We start from the raw sequence: 13,201 nt of genomic DNA on the forward strand, positions 1-13,201 counted from the left end.
GAGCCTGTGCTCCAGAACCCAAGAGCTGCAACTGCTGAAGCCCTTGCATTATAGAGCCAATGCTCTGCACCAAGAGAAGCCACTGCAATGAGAAGCCTGCAGTCTCCACAACCAGAGAAAGCCTGCACACAGCAATGAAGACCCAGCAGCCAAAAATAAAAATAAATAATAGAAGTTAAATAGAATACCAGGAGTCCAACTTAAATTACAGGTTTTTTGAAACAGGTGATTCACATTCTCTAAGCCCACTTTGTATAATATGTGATGACTGGCTATCCAACAAAGTTTCGAAACCTTCGAAACTGCTTGACCACAGGAAGACCAAGCACCCTGCAATAAAATGCAAGTCTCTGGAGTTTTTCAAAGGGGGAAAAAAAGAAAGTGAATACGAAGAACAGAAGCAATTACTGAAGGCCACCACTTCAAATGTGTCTGCACTGAGCATCATTCTTAGGGCTAACTGCATTGCTAAAGGTAAGAAGTCCTTTACTACTGGTGAAGAGTTGATCCTGTCTGCTGCTAAAGTTCATTTGTCATGAACTTTAGGAGAGGCTGCAGTTCAAAAGGTGGCATGTGTTCCTCTTTCAGCTAGCACTGTAACTAGACAAACGGATGAAACAGTAGAGGATATTGAGGCACAATTGTTAGAAAGGATTAATGAGTCACTGTGGTGCGCAGTCCAGGTTGATGAGTCTACTGATGTTGAAAATAGGACAACTGAGTGCCTGTTTTTGTGCAATCTGTTTTTCAGGAGGATATGCAGGGGGATATGTGCACTTCTGTTGGCAACCAGCATCACAGCTGCAGAACTATTCAAGAATGATTTCATATCAGGAAAACAGAATTGGTCATTTTGTGTCTGTATATGCATGGACAGAGTGGCTGCCATGACTGAGCTCTTAACTCTTGTCAGATCAGCAGTGGCATTAGATTCTTATAATAGTGTGAATGCTACTGTGAACTGTACATGCGAGGGATCTGGGTTGCTCACTCTTTATGAGAATCTAATGCTTGATCTGGTGTGGAACTGAGGTGTTGATGCTATTGCTGGGGCTGGTTGGGGGCAGGGAGTGTGGGGTGCAAATACAGATTATCCTTAGCAGAAAGGTTTGACTGCACAGAGGCCATAGTAATGTCTTTAGACCATTATTAGATGGTCAGAAAACCACTAGATGGCTTTCTGGTTTCATTCAGTTCAGTTCAGTCGGTCAGTCATGTCTGCCTCTTTGCGACCGCATGGACTGCAGCACGCCAGGCCTCCCTGTCCATCACCAACTCCCGGAGCTTGCTTAAACTCATGTTCATCGAATCAGTGATGCCATCCAACCATCTCATCCTTTGTCGTCCCCTTCTCCTCCTTCCTTCAATTTTTCCCAGCATCAGGGTCTTTTCCAATGAGTCAGTTCTTCACATCAGGTGGCCAAAGCATTGGAGTTTCAGGTTCAGCATCAGTCCTTCCAATGAATATTCAAGACTGATCTCCTTTAGGATTGACTGGTTTGATCTCCTTGCAGTCCAAGGGACTCTCAAGAGTCTTCTCCAACACCACTGTTCAAAAGCATCAATTATTCAGCACTCAGTTTCCTTTATAGTTCAATTCTCACATCCATACATGACTACTGGAAAATCCATAGCTTTGACTAGATGGACATTTGTTGGCAAAGTAATGTACTTGGGTCAAAGAGGTCACTTCTGAATGTGAGTCTACACACTGTGTTTTCCATAGAGAAATTCTGGCTAGCTGGAAAATGTCACCTTAACAGCGTTTTGCAGAATGTGATTAAAATTATCAACCACATTAAAGTACATGCCCTTAACTCATGACCATTTGCACAGCTCTGTGAGATGGATACGGAACACACGTCTTCTCATACACAGAAGTCAGATGCTTTCTAAAGGTAGATCACTGGCCAGAGTTTTTGAGTTATGAGAGACATTCCAGAGATTGCTTTTAGAAAAATGGTCACCACTAGCAGCATATTTCAATGGCACAGAATGGGTCACAAAATTTCCTTAATTGTGTGACATATTCAACCTGCTCAACAGACTCCATATGTCAGTTTAGGGGGGAATGACTGTGTGTTTAGGTTGGCATGTAAAGTGGCTACATTCAAAGCCAAACTGGAATGATGGGGGTGGCAAGTGAACACTGGAATTTTTGACGTTTCAAGCATTATCAGAGATTTTTAAAGAGACTGAGTCAAAGCTTTCTTTCTCCTAGCCGGTGCATGATCATCAATGCAATTCAGAAGGGTTCCAATTTCTCCACATCTTGCCAACATTTGTTACTTTCCATCTCTCTGTATATATAATTAAAACACACACACACACGCATATATGTTTGTTAGCCATAATAATAAATGTGAAAGTTTGGATTTTTATTTCCTAACATGTTGAGCATCTTTTCATGTGCTTATTAGAGTCCACTGGTATACCTTCTGTAGAGAAATGTCTGTTCAAGTCCTTTGCCCATTTTTGAATTAAACTGTTTTTTTTTTCTTATTGTTGAGTTATAGGAATACTTAATATATTTTGAATATTAACCCTTTATCAGATATATAATTAGAAAATATTTTTCCTAGTCTTTGTATTCTACTGATGTCTTCTTTGATGTACAGAAGCTTTTATTTGTTTATTTTAGCCACACTGCTCAGCTTGTGGAGTCTTAGTTCCCCAACGAGGGATTGAACCCAGACCCCAGGAGTGAGAGTGCTAAGTCCTAACTACTGGACTGCCAGGAATTCACCCAGAAGCTTTTAATCTTGATCAAGTACAATTATTTGTCTATTTTTTCCTTTGTTTCCTGTGTTTTTGGTATTCTATTCTAGAAATCAATGGTAAATCCAAAGTCATGAGGCTTTTGCCCTGTGTTTTCTTCTAAGAATTTTATAGTTTTAGGTCTTACATTTAAGTCATATATTCATTTTGAGTTAAATTTTGTGTATGGTGTTACACACATAAAGGGTCCAACTCCATTTTTTTTTTTTTTTTTTTTTTGCACACGCATATCCAGTTTTCCCAGCACTATTTGTTGAAAAGACTGTCTTTTCCCCATTGAATGGTCTTGGCACCCTTGTCAAAAATCCTTTGCCCTTATATGCGAAGGTTTGTTTTCAGACTTCCTGTTCTATTCCATTGATCTATATGTACCTTTATGCCAGTACCACGATGCTTCCATACTGTAACTTTGTATAAGTTTTGAAATTGGGAAGTATTCCAACTTTGTTCTTCTTTTTCAAAATTATTTGACTTCTCAGGGTCCCTTGAGATTTCATATAAATTTTAATATGGGTTTTTCTATTTCTGCCCAAAAATGGCATTGGAATTTTGATAGGACTTGCATTTAATCTCTAGATCACTTTGGGTAGTATTAACATCTTATCAATATTAAATCTTATAATCTATAAATACTTGATGTTTTTCCATGTACCTTTGTCGTCTTTATACAGTGTAGTTTCCAGTGTATAAATCTTTTACTTCCTTAGAGTTAATTCCTAAGTATTTTATTCTTTTTGATGCTATAGTAAATGAAATCCTTTTCTCTATTTCTGTTTTGACTTGTTCATTGTTAGAATATAAAAACAAAACTAATTTTGTGTAGATTTTTTTATCCTGCCACTTTGCTGAGTTTGTGTATTCTATCAGTTTTTTTGTTGAGTCTTTAGATTTTCTGTATATAAGATCATGTCATCTATTGCAAACTATTATATAGAGTGGACAAACAACAAAGTCCTACTGTATAACGCAAGGAACTATATTCAATATCCTGCGGTAAACCATAAGTAATGGAAAAGAATATGAAAAAGAATGTATGTATTGGGTTGGCCAAAAAGGTCATTTGGATTTTTCCATAAGGTGTTACAGAAACATTTGAACGAACTTTTTGGTCAACCCAATATATGTATGTGCTGTGTGCTTAATTGTTCAGTTGTATCTGACTCTTTGCGACCCCATGGACTGTAACCCGCCAGGCTCCTCTGTCCATGGGAATTCTCCAGGCAAGAATACTGGAGTGGGTTGCCATGCCCTCCTCCATGGGATTTTCCCAACCCAGGGATTGAACCTAGGTCTCCTGCATTACAGGCAGATTCTTTACCATCTGATAACTGAATTACTGTGGTACAGCAGAAATTAACACACCATTATATGTCAACTGTACTTCAATAAAATAAATTTTTAAAAAGAGCATGTCATCTGTGACTAAGATGATTTTACCTCTTCCTTTCCAGTTTAGATACTCTTTATTTTTCTTGCCTGATTGTTCTGGCTAGAAATTCCAATACTGGGTTGAAGTGGTAAAAGTGGACATCCTTATCTTGTTCCTGATCTCAGAGGAAAAGATTATGGTCTTTTGCCATTGAATATGGTGTTAATTGTGGGTTCTTTAAGGATAGTGTTTATTGTGTTGGGTAGTTTCCCTCTAGTCCCAGTTTTGTTCTTCTTCTTCTTTTTTTTAATCATGAAAAAGTGTTGACTTTTGAATTTTGTTAGGTACATTTTTCTACATCACTTGAGATGACTGTGTGGTTTTGTGTCTTCATTCTGAATGTGTTGCTTCAGTTGGTTTTCATATGTTAAATCATGCTTGTATGCCAGGGATAAATTTCATTTGGTCATGATGTATAGTCATTTTGATGTGCTGAATTCTCTTTGCAAGTACTTTATTGAGGATTTTAAAATCAATATATGTAACGAATATTGGTCTTTAGCTTTCTTTTCTTGTAGGGTTTTTGTCTGGTTTTATTATCAGGGCAATGATGGCTTCATAGAATAAGTTAGAAAGTATCGCTGCCGCCTCTGGTTTTTTGGAAGCATTTCAAAAGGAGTGGTGTTAGATCTTTAATGTTTGGTAGGCAGTAAAGCCATCTGGTACAGAGCTGTTTTTTATAATTATTATTGGGAGGTTTTGATTTCTTTTCTTTTCAGTTTCTTTTCTAGATATATATATCTGTTCAGATTTTCTACTTCATAATTCAGTTTGGGTAGATTTTGTGTTTCTATGAATTTGTCCATATTTTCTAAGCTATCCAGTTTTTTGTCATACAATTATCCATAGTTTTTCCTTATAATCCTTTTTATTTTAATCTGTGGTAATGTCACCACTCACATTTCTGATTTTACTAATGTGTGTCTTTTCCCTTTTATTCTTTAGTCTCACTAAAGGTTTATCAATTTTCTAGGTCTTTTCAGATAACTGATTTTGGATTTGTTGATTTTTCTCTATTGTTTTTCTATTTTATGTGACTAGGCTTTTGCCTTTGTTATTTCCTCCCTTCTGCTAGCTTTGGGTTGAGTTTGTTTTTTCTGGTTCCTTAAGTAGTAAATTATGTTTTTAAGTACTTCTTTAAATTTTCTTCCTGTTTTCACTACACCCCATAAATTTTAGTAAGTTGTGCTTTCATTTTCATTCAAATATAAGTATTTTCTAATTTCTCCCTGATTATACATGGTAAAAAGAGGGGAAGGATTAACCTACTCTATCCTCTTGCAAGAAATTAACAGAAAGTAAAAGAAAATGTAATTTTTACTTTTATTATAGAAAAGTTTAAACATATATGTAAGTAGAGAAAATAGTATAAGGAATTCCTATGTATCTATCACCCAGTTTCAGCATTTATTAACTTACTGTCATTTTTATTTCATCCATACCATTGGTTCTCTACCAGGGGTGATTTTATCATTTCAGTGCTTCAGTGTCTTGAAATATTTTTGATTGTCACAACTTGAGAGAGGGTAGGAGTGGTGAAAAGAGTAGGTACTATTGCACAGGCCATCACTGAAAAACAAAGAATTATCCAGCATAAAATATCAGCTAAAGTTGAGAAATCCTGCAGGATTTAAAATATCGATGTATCTATACACACACACACACACACATACGCAATTTAATATCTTTATATTTTTATAATATTTAATCTTTTTATCCATGAATAGTAGAGGTTTTGCTATTGGTTCAGGTATACTTTAATGTCATTCAAGACTTTTACATTTTTCCTGATACAAGTTTTTCATATTTCTTGTGAATTTATTTCCCTAAATTTTTGTATAAATGAAGATTATTGATTTTAGTATGTTAATTTTATATCCTGCTATGTCACTGATCAAGTTTTATCGTTGATTCTCTGAAGTTTAATTTTAGATGTAGCATTAATAGCATCAGCAAATAGAAGTAGTTTAATTTTCTCTTTAGTCATCCTTATGCCTCTTTATACACAAAGCCAAAAGGCTTTGCTGGTGTACTTGTATTGGTTAATACATCTAGTACAATGTTGAATAGAAGTGAAGGTAGTTGGTATCCTTGCCTTGTTCTTAATCATGGTGGAAATGTCTCTAGAGTTTCTTTATTAAATAAGATACTGATTTTAGGACTAAAGTATATGTACTTTACCTTGTTGAGGAAGTATCTCCCAATTCCTGTTTTCCTGCATGTGTTTATTATTAATGGTGATGAATTTTTTTCAGGCTTTCTCATTTTCTCTAGATATACTCTTTTTTTTTTCCCCTTAAATACATATTATGGGATACTATGGTAAGTGGTATAATAAGGGGAATAGATTGTTTGGGCTCAGAGTCAGGAAAGGGTAACAGACGAGCTAACATTGGAACTGAATCTGAAGGCTACAGAGAAGTTTGACATGTAGGAAAAGTAGGGAAGATATTCAAGATTAGAAATAATTACAGAAATGAGAATGATGTCATGGAGATAATCTATGAGCCTGTCATATGCTTTGGGTGCTAGACTGCATTTCCCAGTTCATATTTCTCTTCTGATCCCTTCTCTCCATTCTCCTGGTCATGTATATATGCTCACCTTCTTTAAATGAAGATCCCTTATTTTATTCACCCTAGTACATCATCTCTCATTCATTATTGTTTTATATATACAGTGTTACTTCTATTTTTCCTCTTCCTAGTGCTTTATTTTATCCAGAAAGTGAGGCCTTATTTAGATATCATTAATATTTATTCCTTCTATACATTCGGTCTCAGCTAATCATGTGAATCATTGGCACTTCCTTTTTTTATTTTTTTTTCAGAATGTAAGAGCAGTCCTAAAACCACAAAGGCAACTCAAACTCAAGACTCATCATTTTCGGGGCTAATAAGGAAAACACTCAAAAAGGATGAACCGTGGAATTTCATATCAGAAAACCCCTGCATATATGAAGACAGAATAAAGAAACAGAAGGACAAAAGTGAAAGTTTACAAATAATTTCAGTTACCCATACAAAAATCCTCACTGTAGAAAGAAGCCATAAAAATAATGACTTCGGCCAAAATTTCAGCCTGAAATCAGTGTTTGTTAAACAACAGAGGATTGCTAGAGAAAAAACACCTTCAAAATATGAAATACAAAGAAATAGCTTAAGGCAGGATTCAAATGTACTTAACCAATCGAAAATAAAGACAGCAGAAAAACGCCATAAATGTAACATATGTGAAAAAGCCTTCATTCACAAGTCATCCCTTCGTAAACATCAGAAAAACCATACTGGAGAGAGATTATTTCAATGTGATGAATGTTTGAAAGCCTTCAACCAAAGTTCAGCTCTTATTCAACATCAAAGAACTCATACTGGAGAGAAACCCTATATATGTAAAGAGTGTGGGAAAGCCTTCAGCCATAGTGCATCCCTTTATAAACACGTAAAAATACATACTGTGGAAAAATCCTACAAATGTAAAGAATGTGGTAAATCCTTTGGCAGAAGGTCTGCCCTTTTTATACATCAAAAAATTCATGCTCAAGACAATCCCCACAAGTATAACCCAGGAAGGAAGGCATCCACGTGCAACCTTCCTGGATGTCAGAGAATTCATCCAAGAAAGAAGTCCTATTTGTGTAACGAGTGTGGCAACACCTTTAAGTCTAGCTCATCCCTTCGTTACCACCAGAGAATTCACACAGGAGAGAAGCCTTTTAAATGTGGTGAATGTGGGAGAGCCTTCAGTCAGAGTGCGTCTCTTATCCAACATGAAAGAATTCACACTGGAGAAAAGCCTTACAGATGTAATGAATGTGAAAAAGGTTTCACTTCTATTTCACGACTTAATAGACATCGAATAATTCATACTGGAGAGAAACTGTATAATTGTAATGAGTGTGGCAAAGCCTTAAGTTCCCACTCGACACTCATTATTCATCAGCGAATTCATACTGGAGAGAAACCATGTAAATGCAAAGTGTGTGGGAAAGCCTTCAGACAAAGTTCGGCTCTCATTCAACATCAGAGAATGCACACTGGAGAAAGACCCTATAAATGTAATGAGTGTGGGAAAACATTCAGGTGTAACTCATCCCTTAGTAATCATCACAGAATTCACACAGGAGAGAAACCATATCGATGTCTGGAATGTGGGATATCTTTTGGGCAAAGTGCAGCTCTTCTTCAACATCAAAGGATTCATACAGGAGAAAAACCCTTTGTGTGTATTACATGTGGGAAAACTTTTAGGCAGAGCTCATCACTTATTGCACATCAAAGAATTCATACTGGAGAAAAACCCTATGAATGTAATGCATGTGGGAAACTCTTCAGCCAGAGGTCGTCCCTTACGAACCATTATAAAATTCACATTGAAGAGGACCCCTTCAAAGTAGATTTGCATGTGTGAAATCCTTAAACCAAAGGTCATTAGAATAAAATTGGTCCCACATATCTGTGGTTTTCCACATCCACTGGTTCAAATAACTGCAAATTTAAAATACTAAAAAAAAAACTTTTCAGAAATATCCAAAAAACAAAATTTGAATTTGCCACACACTGGCAACTATTTTCATAAGCACTTGCACTGTATTAGGTATTTCAAGTAATTTAGAGATGATTTAAAGTTTATAAGAGGATGTGCATAGGTTACATGCAAATTCTGTGCCATTTTACATAAGGGACTTGATCATCCTCAGATTTTGGTATCTGTGGGGGGTCCTGGAATCAGTCCACTACAGATAGTATGGGACAACTGTATACACACTTGAGAATGACTTATGTAATGAATACGATAAAACTTCAATTTTAATTTAGTCCTCAGTTATTTAATTTTAAGGAAAAGCTTTGACTGTGTAATAAATATGTGAAATACTTTAATACCTGTTAGTCAATTTTTAAAATACCCTGAGACAAATAAATCACAATTGAAAATACTGATTTTTGCCATTTCTAAGATAAATGTGAGGTTTTTCTGTCTCTTTATACAGTGTTATACACTATATGCAACATGTAAACAGAAAAAATCTGGGTGTAAAGGTGCTGGATTTATCATTAGAAAGACACCAATTGCATAAGCTTAATACCATGTCTGTTACAACAGTTTAATAGCAAAAAAACCTTAAAATATATGCATTTTTAGAGCAAAGGACCAAATAATAGATAAAAATAAACTGCAACCTACCTCAGCCTCTGCAACTTTTCCTAAATTTCTGTCAAACTTGGTGCATGGTTTTCATCAAAAAGGAGGCCAAAAAACCCACCCTCTGTTCAGTTCAGTTCAGTCGCTCAGTCGTGTCCGACTCTTTGCGACCCCATGAACAGGGAGGCACGCCAGGCCTCCCTGTCCATCAACAACTCCCAGAGTTCACCCAAACCCATGTCCATTGAGTCAGTGATGCCATCCAACCATCTCATCCTCTCTCATCCCCTTCTTCTCCTCCTGCCCTCAATCTTTCCCAGCACCAGGGTCTTTTCAAATGAGTCAGCTCTTCAAATCAGGTGGCCAAAGTATTGGAGTTTTAGCTTCAGCATCAGTCCTTGCAATAAATATTCAGGACTGATTTCCTTTAGGATGGACTGGTTGGATCTCCTTGCAGTCCAAGGGACTCTCAAGAGTCTTCTCCAACACCGCAGTTCAAAAGCATCAGTTCTTCGGTGCTCAGCTTTCTTTATAGTCCAACTCTAACATCCATACATGACTACTGGAAAAACCATAGCCTTGACTAGACGGACCTTTGTTGACAAAGTCATGTCTCTGCTTTTCAATATGCTGTCTAGGTTGGTCATAACTTTCTCTTCCTCCTTTATTTTTCTTGTTACTTCGAAATTACACCTAAGAGTGTCTCAAAATTTTTACACAATTTCTAATTTTGTTTCAGCATTATTTTTCTTTGTTGCATTGAAGTCATATTTATCATATAACTGTATTTGCTCTGTTCTGTACAGCATGCTAATTTAAGTAGGAAAAAATATAGTTTGATTAATCACTTTAAAGCTATTAATTTTTTTTTTAGTTTGCTGCAGAAGTCCTAAGAACTTGTGGCAGTCTTACAAATGAATCAATTTCATGAAATAAAAGCATGTTTTCCCCACTTAAGATTTTCTAGTTTTTAAAAATCTCAGACTCCAAAGGAAAATAAAAGACGGGAAATTTTTCTAAACCTTTAAAAAACAGTTTACTCAGTAAATGCTTAACCCCAAGTGTGAGTCAGCTATTATTCTAGGCACTGGAAATCATACAAAAGAAAAAGAACAGGCCTTCGGGAAGTCATGATTTGACAGGCAAAAAGATGGAGTTGAAGAGAATAACAAATGAGTAAGCAGATTACAATGTAGTTTGCACAGAGAAATAGAAGTTACAATGATACTATGTTATAGAACACAAAGACGGTTTTGTTCTGGATGCATAAAGAAGGAATGGACCTAACCAAGGGAGTCTGAAAGGACTAGGGACAGTGAGGTCTGAGCCTAGTTTTGGAAGAATAATAAGAATTCTCCAGAGAGTGAGATGAGTACTTCAAGGAGAGGGAGCCACATAAGCAAACATAAAGGTGGGTGACAGCATGACACATTTATAGAATATCTGTTAAGTGGTGAGAATGACAGGTTGAAGCTTGAGAAGACGGCAGAACCAAAAGTCTTACTTACCATCCTAAAGCATTTGAAATTGATTCGGAAATTTATACCAATGAAAGATTTTATATAAGGGAAGTGGGTCTAGCAATAAGGTGTAGAGACTGAGTTTAAAAGGTTGAAGACAGCTGAACAGACAAGCCTAGAAGTCTAGACCCAGAAGACTAGAATTCAGAGTAAAATACATAATTCGTACTCAAAACCATCATGTGTGAATTTGTCCAGCATAGTGTATAGATTAGAATGGGGAGCAGGGGTCATAGATAAAACCCACAAAAATACCAAATAAGGAGCTGGTGGAGGAAAAGTAATATAACATGAAAAGGAATAGCCCCAGAGGTAACAAAGCTGGAGGAGTGAAGTCAGTGAGCCCAAAGGAGAACTGGATCTCAGTAGTGCTGGGTGCCACAAATCACACAAAAGAGTAAATTTGAATTAGTAGCTAGCATGTTGAGGACCTTGGCAAGAACAGTTTCTGTTAATCAGAGTGAACAGAAGCCACATTATTCTAGGTTAGATGGAAGATGTGAACTTCAGGAAGTTAAAAAGGGGAAAAAAGTTTGTATTTCAGTGGGAGAAAATGACAATATTTCTGTGTTAATAACTGAGGCAATGTATGCACATGTTAGTGAATTAAAGAGGTCACTGGAACAGATTTTCCTGAGATATTATGAGAGAATAAGAGCTTAGGTGGAAGAATTCAACTTAGGCTGGAGAGAAAAGCCTGCAGAAAGGAATGCAAATAAGTTTCTGTTTGACTTGGAAGTGAAAGAATTTGTATATGCTGATCTTATTTTCTATAAAGCCAGAGAAAGATTCCACTTTTTAAGATGTTGGCTATAGTAGCAATTTTCAGATCTTTGGGTACTTAATAATCTTGAGTTTCAGTCTATGCTTAGGAGCTTTTTTTAGGAAGTTATGACTCTGAGTTTACTCTGTACTCGTTTCAGTGAGAAAGCTCCACTTTTATTTCTTCTGTATGTTTGATATCTGTGTTAATTTTTATTTTATTTTTTTAAGAAGAGAATTTGCTTATAAAGTTGAAAAGTACTTAAAAGGGTAAGAAAAAATGCTTTGAAAGACTGATTAACCCTGAGCAGAAACTGGAAAGAATTGTAGGAGTTCAACGAGTGTGTGGAAGTAGATGGAATGACATTAACACAGAGGAAAAGTTCATGTAATGGCAAAGAACATAGGAGACATGATGCCTTCACTGTACTACTGTAAGTAGTAGTTTTTAATCTTCATTTCCCAATTGTTTATTACTAGAACATGAATATGCAATTGATTTTTATATATTGACCTTATATCCAGTAATCTTGCTAAACTGACTTTCTCTAGTAGCTTGTTTATAGGTTCTTTGGAATTTTCTGCAAACATAATTGTTCAGTCGCTCAGTCGTATCTGACTCTTTACGACCATGTGGACTGCAGCATGCCAGGCTTCCCTGTCCTGCACTATTTCCTGGAGTTTGCTTAAACTCCTGTCCATTGAGTTGATGATTCTATCCAGCCATCTCATCTTCTGTCACCCCCTTTTCCTGCTGCCCTCAATCTTTTCATAGCATCAGGGTCTTTTGCAATGAGTCAGCTCTTCGCATCAAGTTGCAAAGGATCGGAGCTGTAGCTTTACCATCAGTCTTTCCAATGAATATTCAATGTTGATTTCCTTTAGGATTGACTGGTTTGATATCCTTGATGTCCAAGGGACTCTCAAGAGTCTTCTCTAACACCACAGTTCAAAAGCATCAATTCTTCAGCGCTCAGCCTTCATTATGGTTCACCACTCACATCTGTACATGGCTACTGGAAAACCATAGCTTTGACTAGATGACCTTTGTCAGCAAAGGGATGTCTCTGCTTTTTAATATGCTGTCCAGGTTAGTCACTGCTTTTCATCTAAGAAGCAAGCATCTTTTAATTTCATAGCCGCACTCACCATCTGTAGTGATTTTGGAGCCCAAGACAATAAAATCTGTCACTTTCCATTTTTTCCCCATCTATTTGCCGTGAAGTGATGGTACCAGATACCAGGATCTTCATTTTCTGAATGTTGAGTTTTAAGCCAGCTTTTTCACTCTCCTCTTTCACCTTCATCAGGAAGCTCTTTCGTTTCTCTTCACTTTCTGCCGTTATGGGGGTGTCACCTGTGTATCTGAGATTATTTATATTTCTTCTGGCAATCTTAATTCCAGCTTGTGCTTCATCCAGCTCAGCATGTAGTATGATGTACTCTTCATGTAGATTGAATAAGCAAGGTGACAATATACAGCCTTGACATACTCCTTTCCCAAGTTTGAACCAGTTCATTGTTCCATGTCTGGTTCTAACTACTGCTTTTGACCTGTATACAGATTTCT

At 36.5% G+C, this 13,201-nt stretch overlaps 1 protein-coding gene across 7 annotated transcripts in view; it reads left to right on the top strand.

Annotated features, from left to right (window-relative positions):
* Positions 1–13,201, top strand: part of ZNF93 (zinc finger protein 93) — a 34,711-nt gene that overhangs the window by 16,886 nt on the left and 4,624 nt on the right. For 6 of the 7 annotated variants that reach the window (XM_059888495.1, XM_059888494.1, XM_024994734.2 and 3 more), the window contains one exon: positions 7,038–9,143. The exons of the other annotated variant lie outside the window; for it this stretch is intronic. In XM_059888495.1, the coding sequence (XP_059744478.1) occupies positions 7,038–8,617 (1,580 nt within the window). In that variant the 3' untranslated portion in view covers positions 8,618–9,143. Of the gene's footprint in view, positions 1–7,037; positions 9,144–13,201 lie in introns of those variants that run through there. 7 annotated transcript variants of the gene reach the window in all.

This window comes from Bos taurus, chromosome 7, assembly GCF_002263795.3.
Source record: "Bos taurus isolate L1 Dominette 01449 registration number 42190680 breed Hereford chromosome 7, ARS-UCD2.0, whole genome shotgun sequence".
NCBI lineage: Eukaryota > Metazoa > Chordata > Mammalia > Artiodactyla > Bovidae > Bos > Bos taurus.